At 44.8% G+C, this 21,098-nt stretch overlaps 1 protein-coding gene across 2 annotated transcripts; it reads left to right on the plus strand.

Moving 5' to 3' along the window:
- Positions 1 to 429: 429 nt before the first annotated feature.
- Positions 430 to 19,630, plus strand: LOC114581838 (von Willebrand factor A domain-containing protein 5A-like). 2 transcript variants are annotated; one of them, XM_028702491.2, is made up of 18 exons: positions 430 to 673; positions 3,328 to 3,424; positions 3,648 to 3,850; positions 4,274 to 4,496; positions 5,561 to 5,733; positions 8,688 to 8,877; positions 10,189 to 10,370; positions 10,703 to 10,791; positions 11,366 to 11,510; positions 11,965 to 12,044; positions 12,123 to 12,237; positions 13,543 to 13,707; positions 13,865 to 13,968; positions 14,675 to 14,880; positions 16,326 to 16,517; positions 17,897 to 18,048; positions 18,586 to 18,709; positions 19,182 to 19,630. In XM_028702491.2, the coding sequence occupies exons 2-18, from the start codon at positions 3,385 to 3,387 to the stop codon at positions 19,259 to 19,261; spliced, it is 2,463 nt and encodes an 820-aa protein (XP_028558324.2). In that variant the 5' UTR covers positions 430 to 673; positions 3,328 to 3,384; the 3' UTR covers positions 19,262 to 19,630. The 2 variants fall into 2 exon arrangements, with proteins under 2 accessions (XP_028558324.2, XP_028558325.2); XM_028702492.2 differs by having other exon boundaries at positions 520 to 673; positions 8,688 to 8,802.
- The last annotated feature ends 1,468 nt before the right edge of the window (positions 19,631 to 21,098 follow it).

Consider the following 21,098-nt stretch of genomic DNA (forward strand, 5'->3'; position numbering starts at 1 on the left):
GTAGTTGGTAGATTGAGTCGAGCTGGAGCTAATTAAGGCTTTCTCCGGGACTTTCCAGGGCTTTCTCTAAAACTGTTAGCTTAAACTTGTGTTTATAATAATTAAGAAAAAGATACCAAGCGATAAAATTCTAGAATTGATCAAAGCTAATAAAAAGCTGATAAAACTAATAAAAACTGATAAAAACCACACAACTGACGCAGAGCTCAAATCGATGCTTCCTCTAGCGACTCCACGTTCTAATATAGCAAGTCCTCCTCCATCCTCCTGCGTGTGAGGGGAGCACCCTGTTGCAACAGCTTTAATAAAGATCAGGCTTACTAGCTGCTTTGCTTCTCAATATTCTCTGGTTGGCCTCTGTTATTTTCTCCTACCGATGGAGAACCTACCAAGGACAGGGCTGATGTGTACCCCATAAGGGAAAGGTAGCAGTTTTTGATTACAACAAAAACAAGAGGACACCATGACTTTAAGATTAATGGCCTAAAGATGGAATGGAAAAATTCGCACCAGTATCTAGTAAGGAATTTGTGGACACTCCCTGGCTGGGGGTGGGAGTAACGGGAAGTCCCTCTGCATTCAGCTCAGAAAGGTTTACTTTCGGTTTAGCTCCGCTGTTTGCAGAGCAAGTCGAGGAGGAAGGACGTCGATCGAGGTCTGCTGGCGCTTTGAGGTAAGAAAATGATTTACTGCGTTTGATTTCTGAATGGGCTCGTCTCTACCGCATCCTCATAGCATCGCTCTCTCGCTCTCTCTTTCATGTAAACAAAAATTCAGCCCCGATTAGATTATCTGGATCCCCGTTACCTTAAGTATTTGCGTCTGGATCTAGTCTGTTTGGGACTCAAATCCCCTTTTGCTTCCCACCTTCCCGCATCTTTGTTCCCTCCGAATAAACACTCACCACTCACCCGCTCTTTAACCCTGGCGATCAATATTCTATCATATCTTTATTGCTTCTTGAGCCTTTTAGCCTTATTACAGCCAGCGATTGCCTTCTGCCACTAGGAATCTCCCTTCCTGCAATACAGTGGTACCTCGGGTTACATACGCTTCAGGTTACAGACTCCGCTAACCCAGAAATAGTGCTTCAGGTTAAGAACTTTGCTTCAGGATGAGAACAGAAATCGGGCTCCTGCAGCGCGGCAGCAGCAGGAGGCCCCATTAGCTAAAGTGGTGCTTCAGGTTAAGAACAGTTTCAGGTTAAGTATGGACCTCCGGGCAGTGGCGTAGCGTGGGTTGTCAGCACCCGGGGCAAGGCAAGTAATTTGCGCCCCCTAACCTGTGGATTTGCCCTAACCCCAGATGTTGCGCCCGGTGCGGCCGGCCCCCCCCTGCACCCCCCACGCTACGCCACTGCCTCTGGGACGAATTAAGTACTTAACCCGAGGTACCACTGTACTGAGAAAGTGGTTGGTAGGTCTGATTTCTCCCCTCCCGTTTTATTTTCTGAATGTAGTGTGTGAGGACAACTCTGCAAAGAAGCCTGGTAATCTCATCCTAAAACTCTGCGTCCTAATTCCAGAGCCTGAGAAAGCTGGTTGCACCAACGGGCACTCTGCATGTGCTCAGAGGTACATTCTGTGTTGCTGCTGCTGTGAAGAGATGTTTTGGGACTGTGATGTAGTCGGGTGAGACTTCAGAACAAGTTCTTCATGGCCTCTTCTTCCTCTCCTGGGCTTGTGGGTGTTTTTCCTGTGGTACAACCAGGTTTAGACACCTGTGCCCTGCAGTGGGTGGGGGGAAAGTTGCAGAGTGGCCCTACCATTAGGCAGAGTGAGGCAGGCACCTCAGGCAGCTGGATTTGTGTGCCATAGAAAGACAGCAAGTTGTTAGCTTTTTTTAAAAAAAAAATGGCCAGGGAGAGACTGCAGCTGCACCTATTTCTGCTTATGCGGTTTTCTCCTTTGGGTGCCACAGTACCTTGCCTGGGCAATAGCACATCTTGACTAAGGGTGGGGAGTGTTTGTTGCAGCTCCACCCAGGAACCCAAACACTTCTGAACCAGCTCTTCTATGGAACAGTTAATTCTGTCGTATTGATCTCAAGGGTGACTCAGTATTCATGAGGCGTGCCTGTGGCTTTGCATTATGGAGTAGTGATTTGGAGTAGTGATTTGCACTGTTCCGTAGCTGACCCCAAGCCCCACCCTTCCTTGTGCAGTGGAAATTGGAAGGCATTTCCCAGTGCTAATGCTACTGGCCCCTCCAGGGAGCAGGCAAGAAATCTCAATAAACACAGAATTTCACTGTAACCCCTTGAGGTCCTTGAACCTTCCCTAGACTCACAGTCCTGTGTTTAAAGAGAGGTAAATGAGAACGTGGGTGGTGCTGTGTCTAAACCACTGAGCCTAGGGCTTGCCGATCAGAAGGTCGGCGGTTCGAATCTCCGCAGTGAGGTGAGCTTCCGTTGCTCGGTCCCAGCTCCTGCCAACCTAGCAGTTCAAAAGCATGTCAAAGTGCAAGTAGATAAATAGGTACCACTCCGGCGTTTCCGTGCACTGCTGTGATTTGCCAGAAGTGGCTTAGTCATGCTGGCCACATGGCCTGGAAGCTGTTAGGATTTTTATCTATCCGAGCTGCTCCAGCGAGTGGTACTATGATTGTATACATCATGTGAGTGTCTAAGAGAGCATGAGAAAGGAAGTCTGTACTATATTATCTCTTCCTTCCTGAGTGCTGTTGGAGGTTGGTTTCACTTCAGTGTGTGTCGTAGGTTCTGTACTGGTGTTTTGAACTTCTGCAAACCTTGAGCTTCCCTTGCGTCTGTTGACACCTCCCTTTTGAGCACAGGGGGTCCCATTTTGGCTACATAAGGAAGGACCAGACTCTAGAGAAACAAGATTAGTGTTAGGACAGATGATGAGATAGTGTTTGCAAGAACCAACAAGAGTTCTTATTCCCAAGTAATGAATTCACAATGAAAGCCTTTGCTTATTTGTGTACCACTAAAGGCTAAACATTTTTACCATTTTTCCCCAGAATTGTATACAGCATTCTCTTTCATCCAACAGCATTATAATGTTTTAAGTTCCCGTACAATTTTTGAGCAATGCCAGGTATTTTCTGCTGGTACAGTATAAAAATGGCCATATTGAAATAATAAGAGGGTCCGCTTTGCTCATTTGAACTCTTTCCGTCTTTAGTTCCTCAGGATAAACACCCAACTCCCACCCGCTCTTTAACCTTGGCAACCTGTATTCTATCATATCTTCATTGCTTATTAATCCTTTTTTCCTAATTACACCCAGCAATTTTCTGATAGAGGGTCAGCTTCGCTCACTTGAACTCTCCGTCGCTTTAGCCAAAAATTCTTTGTTTTCTACAGTTGCACTGAATTGTTGGGAAACCAATTCTTCCACAAAGATCATCGTCGTCATCAGTCATGATTATCTGTGGCCTTATCACAAAGTCTGAGGAACCTGGTAAGTTACCTGCATTTGGTTATTCAGCTAAGCAGGTGCAAAGCAGCCAGAAGTCTAAATTGACAATATACAGTTTTCTAGTATAGGGTATGTGATGATGTAGGTCCAGGTATCCTAAATAACTGGCTGGCCTGGCAGTGGGAGCCAAGATGACTGGAGAGGGTTTCTCCAACGTGCACACAGGGCCAGACACTGAGCCTTCCTTGTTCTCTCCTTGCCCCAGTGCCCTTGAAGAGCATCTCTGTGGATGTGGTGGTCCGTGGCTTTGTGGCTGACGTAGTGTCTGAGCTTCGCTACCACAATGAGGAGAAGTCTCCAGTGGAGGTTGTGTTTGTCTTCCCTCTGGATGATGAAGCCGCCGTATATGCCTTCGAGGGCCTGATTGGTGGGACGCGGATTGAGGCCCAGATCCGAGAGAAGAAACAGGTATGGAAGGTCTGAGGACAATCAGGGCCTTTGGCATTGGGTGGCCAGTTTGAGAAGGGAGGCAGAGGCTTTCTAGATAGGCTTTCTACAAGCAGATTTTGTGTCAAGAAGCTCACATGTTGTGCTTAAAAAAAGAGTGCCTAACAACATCCAGTTGCTGTAGTGGGGAGCCTGGCTTTGTGGCCTCTTCTGCTGCAACTTGGTGTAATTTTAACCTAATGTATGAATTCTAAAGTCACAGTGTAGATACTACAGTGCTTATAATTTACTTTCACAAGGTAAAGTTACAAAAGCATGGAAGCTTCACTGGTATTGGTCGACAGCTGTTTTTAAAATGGGAATCCTTTCTTGGGACCACACCTGCCTGTGTCCTTGCCTTCCTCACTCCTGATATTCTTCTCTTCTCTTCACCACCCAATGCAGGCAGAGCAGGAATATGAGGATGCCTTAAGTGAAGGCCGGCAGGCTTTCCTGCTTGGAAGAGAAGAAAACACCAGTGACATTTTCACCTGCAGCCTGGGTAACCTCCCTCCCGATGGGGAGGCCACACTGAAGCTCTCCTACGTCCAGGCCTTGGCTCCAGAGCCCGACGGGGCCATCCGCTTTGTCCTGCCCGCTGTCCTCAACCCCCGCTATGCACCTCAGGGTAAGCTCCTGCACCCCCAAACAAACTAACTAGCCCCACATACAAGCCTCTTGCAATGCTGCTTTGTTATACCTAAGCTCTGTGGATTTGGAACATTAGGAATACTAATATGCTGCTTTGTATGCAATTTATATAAAGATGAGACAAGTTATTTTTTATTCCCATCCTACCAAATTACTCAGGAAAGACCTTTGAATTGGGTTTGGCCTCCTTATTGGCTGACACACAAAAAATAATAACAGAAACGTGCTAGATTCCTCTTTCCTGCTGTAAAGACCCATGAATGTGTTTTGTTACAATTACAGTGGTACCTGTGGTACCTGGTCTCTGCCCAAGCAAATATGCACATACAGTGGTACCTCGGGTTACATACGCTTCAGGTTACATACGATTCAGGTTACACACTTGTCTAACCCAGAAATAGTGCTTCAGGTTAAGAACTTTGCTTCAGGATAAGAACAGAAATCGGGCTCCGGCAGCGCGGCGGCAGCAGGAGGCCTCATTAGCTAAAGTGGTGCTTCAGGTTAAGAACAGACCTCCGGAACGAATTAAGTACTTTACCTGAGGTACCACTGTACTTGTGTCTTGGTTTATAGAGGTCACCATATATTTTAACTCTGTGTTTTAGAAGCTGCATGATTTCGGTGTTTTAAGTTGTTTTACCAGGTCTTTGACCATATAGTAAAATTTGTACTTCATCCCCAGCTGGGCTTCATCTGTCAACCTTTCTCTTTCATGTACAAGCCTCTTAAAAATTATAATGAATGAATGAATGAATGGGGAAGAACATTCAGATTGGCTGCCTGAAGTTATACAGTACACTCTCAGGATTCTGAATCTTCATTCTGCTACATATGTAGACTAAGCCAAAGTGTAGTGTCACTCTTATCCCGGCTGTCTTCCCACTTCATGGTGACACTTCCAGCAGCCTAATTCTTCCTCCCTTGTGTGCTATAGCACCATATCATGTAATGGTAGCTAATGTTGTTTTTGCAACATTTTCCTCATGAGAGCTTGCCCGCTGTGTTCCATAACCCATGACACTCTTGTTCTCTCGTCTGCAGGTTCAGAAGGGGGCAATGTCACCAAGAGCATACCCCGAGTGCCCAAGGGGACGCTTCCTTACACCCTCAGCCTCAGTGCTACGCTGGAGTCACCTTATGGCATCAACCGTGTGGAGTCCAAATGCACCCTTGAGCCCTTGCGCTACAGGGCAGAAGACCGTACGATTGCCCAGGTACAATAGTGAATGGGAACAGCTTCTGAAAAGGGGTGTATTTGTTCCGTTTCATTCTCCACTGGAAACTGTACATGAAATCTGTGGTTAGGTCTAATGGCTGATGTAGATGTGCCATTGTACATATGGAGCCTCGCACGCCAGGTTTTCTTTTGTAAACAAATAGCAGGAAAGGGAAGAGTAAGCTGGATTGGGGCCATGGCTCGGGAAGGGGAGCGTTTGACTCTTGCAACCACTGTTGTGAAGGGTTAAATGAATACCTGATACCTTCAAGGTATGCTCAAAAATCACAGACACAGCAATGGAGAAAAAGAAAGTAAAGTTTTATTGCTGGCAGCAATAAGACCCAGCGGAATGATTTCCAAAGACTGGGTGTGGAGCTCTGGGGCTTTGGGTTTATATACCTTTTTCCAAACAGCATTGAACATTACATATTCATAAATTGCAGCAAAATCAAACCAATGAGCTTGGACACAACCCTTCCTAAATCCTCATATGTCCATTTAAAGATCATTCTGCTTTTACCATATATGTACTCAGGATATTACTAATTGCTTCTACCTTATTATCAGCAAGCAAGCTAAAAAATTCCCTTTTGGCAGGCAAAGCCAAAATCCCCCCTTTTGTCATCAGTCATCTGCATAAAATGGAAAGTATCCAACTTCGGACATCCTGCTTTGTTAGGTCATGGTGACCATCGCATGAGTACGAGGAATGTTCTTTACAGATTGCAAACACAGCTTTCTGCTTTCTGCAGGCACAGCAGCAAGAGAGAGACACAGCATTTGATTATTAGCATTTGGGCACTCTTAGCATTCACATTAGGCATTATTAAGGGACATGGTAGCATATGAGGCACAATGGTATACCTGTTATACCTTCTTCAGGTGGCCTTGCCACACCACTACAAGCCCTGTTTGGAATCTCGCTCCCCATCCTTGCAGTTTGTGAGGTGGGAGCTGTGAGCAGGGGGCAATTCTGACTGAGACCACCATTTGGCAGGAAACAGTATTGTTTTTGTTTGTCTGAATATGGCTTTCCTTCAACATCACTGGCTCTTTCTTTGGCCTTGCATGGCTGGTTTTATTTTTAAACAATGTGTATAATGCCATGTCTGGTGCGGCCTTGAATCCTGAAAGAGCTCATGATGAACCTATAATCTGAATATATGTACTATAAGTGCACCTTTTAATAATAATGTGTGAGTCACTGACTGCCAGTGAGCCCCCAAGCCTAATTCAAAGTGTCAGTATTAGCATACAAAGTTCTTCACAGCTTAGGACCCATGTACCTAAAAGAGCATCTTGCCCAATATGGACTACCTCAGGCGCTGCTGTCGGCCCTGTTGGTGACATCATCACTGAGTACTGCCTGGTGGGCCCTGACCCATGACAAAGTGTTTTGGGTGGTGGTTCCCCATTTATGGAATTTCCTCTCTGGTGAGGTGCATCACGTCTTCCTTGCGATTAACATTTAGGGTTCCTTGCTACGGGGATATATAACTGGTTTTAGATGCTGTTAATGCTTTTAAGTGTTCTTTATTTTTCTAATATTGCATTGTTGCTTCATTTCATGCCCTCAGCCCCTTTTGGGGGAAAGGGTAGGATAGAATTTTAATGAATAAAAACATGAAAATACATAACATGGTATGGTGCTCTTGAGGGCAGGATGAGGAGATCTGGATGAGGTGGGCCATGCTATGGTGGGATCAGTGTAGCCCTTTCTTTTGTTGTCATGTGACAAGGCCAGCTCAGTAAGTCTGGCCACTTGTCTTTAAGCAGAAATTCCCACCCACCCTTACTGTGTCGTGGGGTGATAACCTCAGTGGATGCAAGCGTTAACTTGCTATATGCATAAGCAAACTTCACTGTAGTGTAACCAAGGAATGGAACACAAGCCTTACAGTGCAAATAAAAGGGGGAGAGAAGGCCTGATCCTTGAGTGCATTCCTGTGGCTTAAGAACACAAGCTGCAGGCATCTTCCCCCGCAACCCATGTTTCAAGCTTTGAAAGCGGACTGGGAACTGCAGTTTGGTGCCCATTTTGTGTGCTTTTGCCTGGCTGAACTGTGCTCTTGAACTGTGATGGATACATCTTTGTGTGTGTGTGTAATTCCAAAGATATACAGTACACTGATCAATCAAAAATGCAAAATACAAAATAATGATACAAAGAAAACAAATAATACACCCATGTGACTTCCCTCCCCCAATACTCATCATCCCTTAATCTTTGAGTTCTTATTAACATTGTGTCTTTGGTGTTTCATCTTTAATATTCTTAATATATTACTTTTTTCTAGTTCTACTTTACAAACTTAATCTTACTTACTTAGGTTTGTGATGGATACATCTTTGTGCGCACATACGTGCACATATATAATGAGATCTCTAGCTTTGGTGCCTCATGTACAAAGAGAAGTTGGCTTGGCCACTTTTGCCTGGTCTGCTACTCCCATGTTGTCTCCCACGCTTGAAGGAAGACATCCTTCTGTATTCCCCACTTCCTCACAAGCTGGTCTTCCTCTTTAGCCTAGGTTCTGGCCTTCATGTCGACCTGAAGAGCCAAACTCACCACAAACAAGAAGTCCCAGCATTCCTCTTAGGATGGGAAAGTTGGTTTTTTTTACTTTGTCTGTAGTGGGAGTCACTGAATGGTCTCTTTGAAACCAACATTGAGAGGAAGATTTGAAAATAAAGGAAACAAGAGCTTTCCCTGCATGAGTAAAAGCAGGCAGCTGTCTCTACCCAATACTTATTCCACCATCTGTTCTTTAATAGATTATTGTAACCTCAGTGATCTCTCATGACACACTATTTTAGAATTAAAGATCTCGATTGGTAGCAATGTTTTAAAATGTGTTGCACACATAAATATATGTGGGAGCTCTTTAGAGGTGGGTGGTTTAAACTCTGCCCAGCATTCAAGCTCTGCTTCTTTTTGCCACCCCAAAGGTCTCCTTGGCTGCAGGGCACCAATTTGACAGAGATGTGGAGCTGCTGATATATTACGAGGATGTTCACAAGCCCAGCGCCCTCCTGGAGGCTGGGAAGCCTGGGGCTGCCCCAGGTGAGCAAAGCCTAAGGCAACAGAGGACTTGGGGGCAGAAACTGAAAAGGGTGCTGAGAGGTGAAAGGACTGGATGTGAGTCATAATATTAATTATATTCTATGGGAGAATTTATGGACAGTAAATATGAACTGTACGGCGTGTTAAGCATTAAAAGAAAATACGACAAAAATGACCCATAGATGGTACTTAACACCTGCCAAATTAGCCTTTTCCCCTGCCAGACAAATTTCGCTAAATTTTTTTGCCAATCCTTAAATTGTCTTATCCCTTTTACCACTGGTATTGCTTGAAATAGAAATAACAGTCTAGGTAGTATATTCATTTTATCACAGAGATTCTTCATCAGAAGTCAAAGGCATTAAGGTGGGACGAAAAGAATTTAAATTAAGAGCCTTCGCAGATGATCTAGTCTTAACGTTGGAAGAACCAAGACAAAGTGTGAAAGAGGCAATAAAAAGAATGGAAGAGTTTGGGAAGGTATCAGGGTTTAAACTCAACAAAAATAAGACGAAAATGCTAGCAAAAATCTGAAGAAAGAAGAGATGGAAGAATTACAAGTAGACTCAGGAATCGCGATAGCTAAAAAAATAAAATATTTAGGAATTTGGATGACAACAAAAAATATAAACCCGTACAAGGACAACTATGAGGTGGTATGGAAAGAAATTAAGAAAGATATGGATATATGGAGCAGACTAAAATTGTCATTATTAGGCAGAATCTCTGGGAAGCAATTTACAATTAATTAAATAAGGTATTCAAAAAAAAAACCTTCCCTAAAAAGCCTGAGACATTCCTCTTGAAAATATTAACAACAGAAGTCCCTAAAAAACAAAAGAATTTATTACAATATGCCACCACTGTGGCTAGAATCTTATTGTCACAAAGGTGGAGAACGAGTACGGTACCCACTAGGGAAGAGTGGCAGATTAAACTCCTTGAATATGCTGAATTTGCAGGTATAACGGACAGGATATGATAAAAGGATGATAAATAAGGAGGATTGGAGAATGTTTATTGAATATTTTAAGAAGCAGTATAAACAAGTAAATAACCTAGCAGGTTTTGAGTAAATCCAGCAGATTAGGAGCTAATAGAAATTAACAGAGAAAGAAATTTGAAGATTACAAATTTGAATACATGTTTTTTAGTAGAAAAGTAACTAAACCAGGAAGAGGGTAGAAGAGGGAGTCACTAGGTTTTTTGTTGTATGTTGTGATTGATATGAAAGTTGTATAATTGGTGGGTGGAGGGAAGGGGATGTAGGATGTGTGTTTTTTTGTTTCTTTATTAAAAATGCAAATAAAAATTATATAAAAAAAGAAAGAAAGAGGGGATATTGCCAAATACCTATTGGATCTACTGTTTTCCAATGAAACACAGCCTCGCTGATGGGGGACCCAGCTCTCCTGCTCACTCTGTACCCCAGCGTCCCTGCCCCAAAGCCAAGCCAGAAGGCAACTGGAGAATTCCTCTTCCTGCTGGATCGCTCTGGCAGCATGGAGTGCAACACCGAGTATAGCTCTGATTCACCTGATTCACCTATGCGCATTCAGAGCGCCAAGGTACCCACGTGTTTGGACGCATAGGGAGGGACGGTGCTGTGCTTTGGAGAAGGCAGGGTAATGGAAGCCTGGAGGTGGGTGGATCCTTGTGGGAAGGCCTGTAATGATAGAATTATAAAGTTGGCATTTGACAGTGTCTCCTGGGATTTAATGTTTAAAGTTTTGGAATTCATGAGTTGTGGAAACACTCACATAACTGAAAACTATAAATAAAGATTATATTAAAAAATAGAATTGGAGAGTTGGTAGGGACCCCGAGGGTCATCTAGTCCAACCCTTTGCAAAGGGTGGGTTGGGGTATCCACGTAGCTTCATCTTTTACCTTATTTTAGGAGACCCTGATTCTCCTGCTGAAGAGTCTCCCTCTGGGATGTTACTTCAACATCTATGGCTTTGGATCCACCTATGACTCCTTCTACCCGTGAGTGTACTGTCACAGACCTTTTACTTTCCGATTTCTCCACCTGTTTATATGTTTGGTCACTGGTAAAGAATAAAACAGGGTGTTAGATACATTACTTGACCTTTGATGTCAATGTGTGTGCACATGTGCACCCCAAAAGATTTAACCAAGGAATTGAAAAAAAATTCTCCTAACCAGAAGGGATGTTTTCGCAAGCTGCCTTCTAAACTTCATCTGCAAAGCAGTACATCCTGGACCCCTAGAAATTCTGTCCTCCTCTCTAGCTACCTCAAATCTTCCTCTTCCCCATGTGTGCCTTCCAAGTCCTGCTGTTTCTCTTCCTCCGTGCTAGCTGTAGAGTAAACATAGCTTTTCTCTAACTTTGATGAGGCATAGCACAGTCTGAGTACTGACTGATGAGAGGAAGGGTATGCATCTGAGTGGGTGAGTTTTAGGGGAGCAATTAAACAGCTGGTTCTGGTGGAAACGTGGAGTGTTGTGGGAGGTTAAAAAAAAAGCCTGGTAGGGAATTGGCTGAGCTTGGGAGGAAAATAGGTCCTTTGCCTCCTTGACTCTCTGAAACTCTCTACAGGCAGAGTGTAGAATACACCCAGGAGACCATGTCCAAGTCCCTCCAACGGGTGAAGGAGCTGCAAGCCGATCTGGGGGGTACAGAGATTCTGCAGCCGCTGCAGGCCATTTACAGCCAGCCATGCCGAGAAGGGTATCCTCGCCAGGTATTGAGTCCTGTAGTTATTGGCATTGTTCTCCTGTATTCAGGGCTGGCCTGGGAATAGAGTTACTGAAATGAGATTTCTTTTGCCTGATCTCAGAAGTTTCCTTTATGGCAGGGGTGAAGGAACCCTCAACCGGTGCATCTCATTCCACCCAGCATTGCCACAATTTGGCTCCCAAGGCCATTTCACCCCCAATATCATGCCCAACTGCCCCATATCTGACATCATATAAGATGTAGCTAAATAGAAGCTACCAGGAGCCCCTGATTGTTTCATTGCAAGCAGTTGATTGGCACCAATGGTGTGCGCTACTGGGGTCAGCTGCACTATGGAGGGGGTCGCTGTTAGTGAGGCTGGTTTTCCCTGTTTACATGTAGGATTTGAATCCAGCCGGGCCCTGAAAATGGACTTCAAAAGGGGAATAGGATAGGTTCTGATACCTCTCTCTCTCTAGCTCTTTGTGTTCACGGATGGAGAGGTGTTTAATACAGATGAGGTCATTGCTGAAGTTCGACGTCACAGCAGCTCCCACAGGTAAGGCAAGGGAGAGGGAAACCAGCTTTTCACAGCTCTCTGCACCTGGCCTAGGTTCACCTCCTCTTTCTCTGACAGGTGCTTCTCCTTTGGTATTGGTGAAGGGGCCTCCACAGCCCTCATCAAAGGAATTGCCCGTGCGGCCGGAGGCAGTGCTGAATTCATCGCAGGCAAGGAGCGCATGCAGGCCAAGGTGAGGCTCAGGAGCTCCACATTCCTCTTCTGCCTGTCCTTACCAGGCAGGGACACTGCTAGATCCCTCCCTGCCATCAGAGCATGGAATCCCAGCTCCCTCCTCACCAAAATAGCACATTTTCTTACTTCTGCAAAGCATCCATGAAGCCCAGATTCATAAGGCGTTGTCATAAGGGCTGCACCCTTGAATTGATCATTTGCTCAGCCTTCTACTCTCCTCCTAGACTGCATGTTGAAACCTTACACAGCTAGCAGTGCCCATTGTTACTTCATGCTTCCCAGTGCATTTTCCTGTTGTTTTCCTTATTGCAAGAAATCCAATCATTTAGGGAGGAAGTGAGTTTGTTACACAAATCAACCACAATTGTGCAACCTGAATCTGCCAGTATGCTGTTGAATCTACCCACAAAATGGCGAGTGTAGAAGGGCCTAGTGGTTTCTATGTAAAGGGGTTGTTGTAGCTTAGTGGTTTCCTTTGCAAGGTACAATACTTTGTTTCAAAGATGGTTAATAACTGCCTTAACTCTTTCAATCTGTCACTGGACAGAGTAATCATTTCTAGGATGGCCATTGTTTTCCCCTATCCATAATAACAAAAATAATAATTTTGTTATTTATACCCCGCCCATCACATAGATTGTCTGTGGGCAGAGAAGGTTCAGTCTCTTAAGTATAACTGAAAGCTACTGAAAGCAATCTGTTCTCTCTAACAGATAAGCCCTATGGTGAGCCTGCTCAGAGAGCCAGAAACCCCTTCTGCCCATCCAGACAGAAAGCCCCTAATCTCTAAACCCAGGTCCCTATCTAACCCATAGGCAATCCCTGCCTGAGCAATTTCTGACAGTCCTGACAGTAACTGTCAGTTTCAAACTTAAATTCCATTCTTTCTCTCTCCCAATTGGCTGATCTACTCCCCAACTGACACTGGTCACACTGGTTGGGTCACAAGTAGACCCAATTCCTGTCCATCGCACCATCTCAATGCCATAGTTTCTGCTGGAATAAAGAAATTGGTTTCTCATAGCATCTCTTGTCTCCTTATCAATTCCATTCTTTTTTAGCGTCCCCTATGTGGCAGGGTCATTGCATTGCTCAGAGTCTGTCCAATGGGTTTCTATTCTATGTTCAGTGGCTTTTGGAGAAACCAAGATGGCATCTTCATCAGCCCCTCTCCTGACTTCTTTGCAAGCACTGTTCACACAGTTTCAAAACAATCTCACATAGAAACCTATTTTTAAGCGATAGTTGAACAGGAACTTTGATATTCTCTTAATGTCATTGCAAAATTCTTGCTTTCCCGTAGGCCCTGCAGTCTTTGAAGAAGGCCCTGCAGCCAGCAGTGACCAGGATCTCTCTGAGCTGGGACTTGCCTCCTGGTCTGAAGGCTGAGCTTGTGGGGTCAGGCCCACAGGTCATCTTCCAGGGCCAGCGCTGCCTCATTTATGCCCAGATCCGTGGGCAGCATCAGGTAAGCAATGACCACCAGGACCTTAACTACTGAATAATGCCTCTCTCCTATCCTGAATACCAAAACTTGACTTTATTTGTGGTTTTTAAAGTCAGAAGGTATTGTTCCGAAGGCTTCTTGCCCTTTCCCAGTTTTGATGCTTTCTCTTCTGCTCCAGTCTTCAGGCTCCACAGAAGGGACTGTTGTTCTTCAGTACCAGTTCCAAGACCAGACTTTCAAAGAAACAATGAAGTTCTCACTCCAGGCTCAGGAGACTGACAGGTAGGACTTCTCCTATTATATTGCCTCTGCCCTCCACCCCATAGCTTTTGACAAACACGATGTGCTTTGTGTAATTACAGGCTGACTTGGAAAGCTCTCATCTTACTATTTGTCTGCTTGCTTAATTTAATTTATACACTACTTGATTGTAAAAAAACAAAAACAACAGCAACCCTCCAAGCAATTTACAAAAGATAAAACAAGAAAACCAAGAAAATTTCACAGCCCTTCTTTAAAACATACACAGTTTAAAAAATCAGCTAGTGCAGAATTCACCAGGGCAAGATGGTTTGAACATATTACACCGATTCTGGTCTTCCTGCACTGGCTACCAATTTACTTTCCAGGCCCAATTCAAGGTGCAAATTTTGACCTATAAAGCTTTAAACAGCTCAGGACCACAATACCTCAAGGACCTCTGCTTTCCATATGAACCGGCCTGGACTCTGAGATTATCTTCTGGCACCCTTTTTGTATGTGCCTCCTTCATGAGAGATCCAGAAGGTGGCAACACGAGAACAGACCTTTTCTTCTGTGGCCCCCAGTTTGTGGAATGCTGTCCTCTGATTCACAAGCGAGTTAGCCATCCAAATCCAGTCTTCCCTGTCCATTGGCAAATCTGGATTATAGAATATATTAAGGGGTTTACAGCATGCCAAATGGTCCCAGCATTTCTCTCCATGCTCCCTGTTTTCCCTCTCTGCAGGCTCCCTGTTCACCGTCTGGCAGCTCAGGCCCTCCTGCAGGAACTGGAGGGGGTCGGGGAGAAGGAAAAGGAAAAACAACGCCTGGCTCTGGAGACGAGCCTGAGTTCAGGGGTGGTGTGTTCACAGACCGCCTATGTGGGAATTAACACAGAGCTGGGCAAGCCACTTCAAGGGCCTCTCACTCGCCGAGACGTTCCCCATCCGTGTAAGTTCAAGGAGATGTATTGTGGGAGAGCCCTGATCACTAAGGGAGAGTTTGGTTGAATGCCATCACATCTATTTAGTGCCATCTAGCAGAACCTGTCCAGATGACCAGGAGCTGATTTGATTGTGCTTTCAGGGAGCTCATTTCAAATACAGTGGTACCTCGGGTTACAGACGCTTCAGGATACAGACTCTGCTAACCCAGAAATAGTACCTTGGGTTAAGAGGTACTTCAGGATGAGAAAAGAAATCGCAGGGCGGCAGCGGGAGGCCCCATTAGCTAAAGTAGTACCTCAGGTTAAGAATAGTTTCAGGTTAAGAACGGACCTCCAGAACGAATTAAGTTCTTAACCCGAGGTACCACTGTACTGTGATCAGTTTCAAATCAGTTCCCTTTCAAATCATCAGTTGTTTAGCATTTTGCACACAAAATTATCATCGTTATTATCATTATTTATCAGCTCGTTTTCTCCAAACATGAAACTCAAAGCAACTTTAAAAACAAGAACAATACAGCTAAAAATTCACACCCAAGTCTACCACACACCTCACTAAAATTAAGATCTGTTGGCCTCAATGAATAAGAATGTTTTTCTCTGGCACCTACAAACAGCTAGTGATAGTTATGCCTCCCTGGGGAGAGCATTCAATAAATGAGGGGGGCCACCATTGAAAAGGCCATCACCCTTCATACCTCCCTTAGATGTTTGAGTAAAGTAGGGATGGAGGAGCACTGAGGGTTTTATTTTTTTTAAGTTTTAACAAGAAGAAATAACAGATGGGTGCTATACAGAACAGAGCCTTTCCCTTCTCCCTTCTGCCCCTTCTCACTGTACTCAAACCTTGTTTTAAACCGCAGCTTACTCCCCTTCATGCTACTCAAACCTCTGCCATTGTTTAAAATAACATTTTTCCTTTCAGTTATTCTCCATCCCTCCTTTACTCAAACCTCTGTTATTTAGAACCACTTTCCCCCTGTTAGTATTCATGCCTTCTCGCCCCTGTGCAATAGCCACTGGTGTTGCTTATCCTGTCTTCTCCTTTGCTCCCCTACCCCCACCCTGACTCCATGCAAATCCAGGATTGTGATGAGGCACTGCAAATCCTCTAATGGGGACTGCATGGTGACAGCCTCTCATTTTAATGCAGATAGTAAGATATAGATGTTCAAGAGATGGAGGAGTGTGCTCCTAGGCCAGTGTAAAGATAGGAGTAGATAGACAACAACTCTTTTGTTGTGAAGTCTGAACTATTCTTTTGGAACTTTTTCCAGCGTCCCCACCGCACACTTATTGTAAGAGAGGTGGGCTTTCATTGCAGTTGCTGTCAAGGTCTAGAAAACCCTGAGCTTGTTGGAGGACTGGGAGGATACAAATAAACTTGCTATATCCTGGAAGGTAGCAACCAAAAAAATCACATGAGCTATGTCTTTTCTCTTCCTGCTAGATCTATTGCCCTTTTCAGCACCTGGTGGACCTGCTGTGATGCATTCAGTTGGCATGAGCAGCATGAGCAGAAGACTAGTAGGAGGAGGAGGACCTATGTATATGATGTGCAGTATGCCAGTTCCTCCCGTCCCTTGCTCTGCTGATTGCATGAATGAGATTGAAGACACCTTATGTTCGGAGTCTCTTTGCGGTCAGTCCTCATGGAATGGATGCGGGGCAGATACTGGAAACAGTGGAAACTGGAAACATCTGTCAAACTAATAGACCAGGGATGTCCAACAGGTCGATCCCCGGGAGGTTGCAGTCGATGGCTGTTGATTGCGGGCTCATTTCCCTTTGCTTTTGCCTAAGAGCACCCAGCCCCGCCTCCTCTCCCCTGCCTGGATTTTCTCCTGATATCTGTAATGGAAAAGTGCTTTCATAGCGTTGTTTTGGAGAGCAACTAATCCCTAAAAAGCCCCCCCCCCCCAAAAAAAAAAAGCCCAATAAAATGGGCTATCTCATTTTGACCAGATCAACTTTGACCAGATCACTGTCAGGTTTTAATTCTGAAAGTAGATTGCAGTCCCTCGGGAGTTGGCCACCCCTGTAATAGACAAGCTGAGTTAGGGTTGCCATACATCTGGAATTTCCTGAACATTGCCCAGATTCGGCCGTCTAAAGCAGTGTCTGGATGGGAATCGCTTGAAAGTTGGGAAAATCCGGATATGTGGCAACACATATCGGAAGTCTCAGTGTTGATGAATTTCCTTAAACGCAGGACGAGGGCTTCTCTGCCAGGTGGTGATAAGGCGTCCAGTTAGGAGGGAGAGTCAGTGTTCATCCACACTCCTGCTTGCCCCGTGCCCAGAAAACATGAGTCTGAGCGGTTTTCTGCTTGTCCTGTGCTTCCTACAAAGGCAACAGTTCTGCCACTTTTCCCCGGAAAACCCACTCTCTAGTGGTAAATCAGAACAAACAGCAATCCATGGAAAACTCAGTTTCCATTTGTTCTGATTCAGTACTAAACCATGGGTTTTCCCAGAGGAAAGCAGCAAGGAGAACAAGGTGTGGATGAGCTCTCAGAAGCAATATGCCCATTGGCTCAGCTATTGTCCTATGTATACTAATGGAAAGGAATGCACTTGTCCTGCCAGTGCAATGAAGGAAGAGCCATCCATGCTTTTCTCAGCAACCTTGAGATTGAAGCCTTCTCTACACACTGTGGGGCTGCCTTTTGTACAGGAGCTGAGAAGCTTCAGCTGGTACAGAATACCTCCTCCCAACTGGACATAATGAGAACATAGTATACTGCAACTGTACTTGTTTCCAGCAAGCATGCAAGCCCAAGTGGTCAACCCATCAAGCCCTTAGAATATATGAAGTACACTTCTGTGTCAGATGAAAGGTCCAGCATTCTGCTTCCAGCCAGAGAGTTTCACAAAACTTTCAAACTGGGTACCGAGTGCAATGGAGCTCCCTTGTTCTTTATTCCTCAGTGTCAGCTGTTCAAGGGAGATTGCATTCAGCTGACTCACTTTGAAACTAGCTGCCTTAAAGTTGATCATATTTTTAATGGCTCTTTTGCAGAGGACGTTGAGCCCACCCCCAAGAAAGAGGAATCTCCTTTCTTGAACCTGGTATCTCTGCAGAATGCTGATGGCTCCTGGCCACTTGATTCTGACCTGGCCAGCATCCTAGGCCTGAGTGAGGCTGAGATCTCAAGCAAATCACCTGCCCAGGTAGGTTTTGTGGCAGAACCAGTGGCATCTACTGGGAGCAGAGTGGCAACAGCAATCTGACTGGATGTCCGTGGATATAAATGGCCACCCATGATTTTGGGGCGCGTAACAAGGAGATGTGGTAGCACTAACCATAATTTTCTGCCATACATACATACATACATACATGCATACATACATATGAAGCCATAGGGTTTAGATTGCCAGGCAAAAGCCCCTCTATAGAGATCATGTAGAATGAGATGCAGGAGAGGCTTATTTCTCATCTTATAAGCAGAAAGGTTGGAGAAACTACCTTAACTATGGCTTCCTCCATAGAAATGATGTTTGAATGAGCAGTAAGGTAAACAATGGTTTTCAAACCTGCTTCAAACCATGGCTTCATAACCTGGGTTGTCGCTAAATTGTAACCATAGTTCCAACATGTCACACTCAACCATGGTTTTATTTTGCTTAAGCATTGCCATGTATGTGCAGGACCAGTGAGTGACCAGGGTCCAATGTTTCTCTCTTTTGACTCCTGATTCTTGCTACCAGGTGGCCCCGAACGCATGGGCGACAGTGCTGGCCATCCTATGGCTCCACATCAATGCCATGGAGCAGAAGGATGAGTGGGAGTTACTGGAAGCTAAAGCTGTCAGCTGGCTCCATGCAACCACAGGTGAGTTGTGGGCAGCTGGATGCGGGTGGGCTTAGGATGGTGTGAGGAAGAATGATGGAGAGGCTGAAGCTTGAAGATGAGACAGCACTTCTGTTCCCCAGTCCAAACAATGCTTCATTTAAACTTTTATTTGATCCCTACTTGGGTCCAGCCCAATCCTCTTTCTTGTGAATTTAGCGTCCACACTAAAAAGAAAAAATCTTGCCCCACCACTAGAGCTCCAGTCTGGGCAGCATAGCTTGCTACTCCCTAGCTCCTGCCATAGAGATTTTCTCCAAACAAATGCTAATGCAGAAGGCACACACTCTTCATCTCCAACTCAGAGGTGGATGTCCCCATTTTTCCATCATGGGGAGGGCATAGAATGGAGAAAAAAGAACAGGCCTGTTTGAAAGCTACTTGTGCACAGGCTGCAGTGAGGTGAGTGGCACTGATAAATCCTAGCTAACTCTGCTTATTTGTTTGTCTGCAGGGCCTCAGCTGGCTGAGTGTGTAAAGGCCGGCAATGCAATGCTTGGAAGCGGTGTGAGCCCGGATGTTTTTGAAATCTGAGTTTCTCTCTGCAATTTTCTCTCTGTGCCTTTTAAAACTGAAGTTTCTGCTTCACTCTTCTTCCCCCCCCCCCCCCTCCAAGTGTACCCAGCTGTATTCCCACTAGGGTGTCATCAATCCCAAGCTGTGTGCTTGCTTCTGATGCTGCCATAGCTTCGCTGCAAAAAGCACTGGAGTTTCCTTCCTCTGGAAGGAAAAGGGGGTTATAGAGATGCTAAGAATTTAGTAAAGATGTTCGGAAGTCAGAAGGAGGGAGGGAAGGAAGTCTGTGCTCATTTGAGCAATGTTTAAGGTTATTGTTGTATGTAACAAAATGTGATTATGATAAATATGGAAAACTCAATAAAAATTAATTTAAAAAAAAGAGAATGAATGTTGTATAGGTGGGTGCTGAAAGTCATTCATTGTGGAAGCAACAATTCTCTTCAACATGTAAGTGGGGATGTGAGAGTTCCTGGAGAGGAAATTGTGGCTGCTACACTCCTGCTGCTGCTGCTACACTGTTCTGAGTTCTGATTTGGCTTAGTGTGTTGTCCAAGCCCAAGCACATAGTCTCTCTTCTTCAAACAAACCACGAGCTACTAAACTGAGATCAACCTTAGATTAACAGCTTGCGGTTGGTCTGGGGCAAGACAAACCATGAGGCCACATTTTAACAACCCACTGACCTAAACCATGGCTTAATTCACAGCAGCATGTTTGAATGACCTGCTGAGCCCCAAACCATTACTTAGCTCACAGCAGCAGGACAGAGCAGCAGCTGCCATCTCCCCAGAAATCCTCATGGCCAGCCATAGTTCGACTTAGTGTTACATATGAAGCAGCTCAGTCAGTTTCCAAGCCCAATTAAAGTGCTGTCATTAACCTTTAAAGCCCCAAATGGATTTGGGCCAGGTTACCTGAAGGACTGTCTTCTGTAGCTCTATGTGCCTAGTCCTTAAGGTCATCAGAGAACCCTTTCTCCAGGTTTCCCCACCTAATGAGGCAAGACAGATGATGGCCAGAGAGAGCCTTTTCAGTGGTGATGCCCTGATTATGAAGTGTCCTCCGAGGGATTTGCCTACCATTTGCATTATGGTCTTTTTGACACCTGTAATGTTTTCTTGTACTGTTACAGTCTTTTGAGTTTTGAGTTTTTGATCTGCATTTTGTAACCTTTCAATTTTAAGTTTGCAAATTGGGGAAAGGGTAATTGCCCAGTGATGCAGGTATTCCCATGTTCAGTCTCTCCTGTCAACAGACAAAGCTTTCATTGAAGGGAAAGGGACTGATTGAAAGTATCTGCAAGCAATTGACAAATCCTGCAGTGTGATTTACAGATAAGCAGATACTTTGTATCTTTTCAGCTGAGCAGAGCTGTTTTGCAGAATGGGGCTGGTTTGTAATAGATGGTGTAGCTGTAGCATGACCCTGTCTGTAAATTGAGATGGATTCAGACAGAGCAAAGTCTCGCCATCAACCTGTGATGGTATTTTGTTCTAATTTTACTCTTACCAAGGAATGGAACTGGGTCATATTGAAAGGTATAACTTCCTCTTATGGTTTTTTGTCAAGCAAACTTTTTCCGCACAGAGACCGCTGAATTGATCGGGCTAGAAGAAATTGTATGCCAAGCAGGCAAGCATTGCTTGGACCACCAGATGGCACTCTGTGCCTGGAGAACACGGGAATCACAAGTATATGAAGATAGAAAGATGTAGCTGTTAGAGTGTCCTGGGCATGAACAGGAATACTTTGCATAACCAACTCTTGAGATACCAGAACTTAAGAGAAAAACAAGCCCAACCATTTGTGTATACAGCCAGCGTGGTCCAGTACTCAGCAGGTTGAATGGGAA

Source organism: Podarcis muralis, chromosome 13 (genome assembly GCF_964188315.1).
Source record: "Podarcis muralis chromosome 13, rPodMur119.hap1.1, whole genome shotgun sequence".
In the NCBI taxonomy this organism is placed as follows: Eukaryota; Metazoa; Chordata; class Lepidosauria; order Squamata; family Lacertidae; genus Podarcis; species Podarcis muralis.

Coding starts and splice junctions, on each gene's coding strand:
- LOC114581838 (XM_028702491.2), top strand. CDS start 3,385: ATGATTATCTGTGGCCTTATCACAAAGTCTGAGGAACCTG. Junction 10,792..11,365: donor ACCTATGACTCCTTCTACCC/GTGAGTGTACTG, acceptor AACTCTCTACAG/GCAGAGTGTAGAATACACCC. Junction 12,045..12,122: donor CGTCACAGCAGCTCCCACAG/GTAAGGCAAGGG, acceptor TTTCTCTGACAG/GTGCTTCTCCTTTGGTATTG.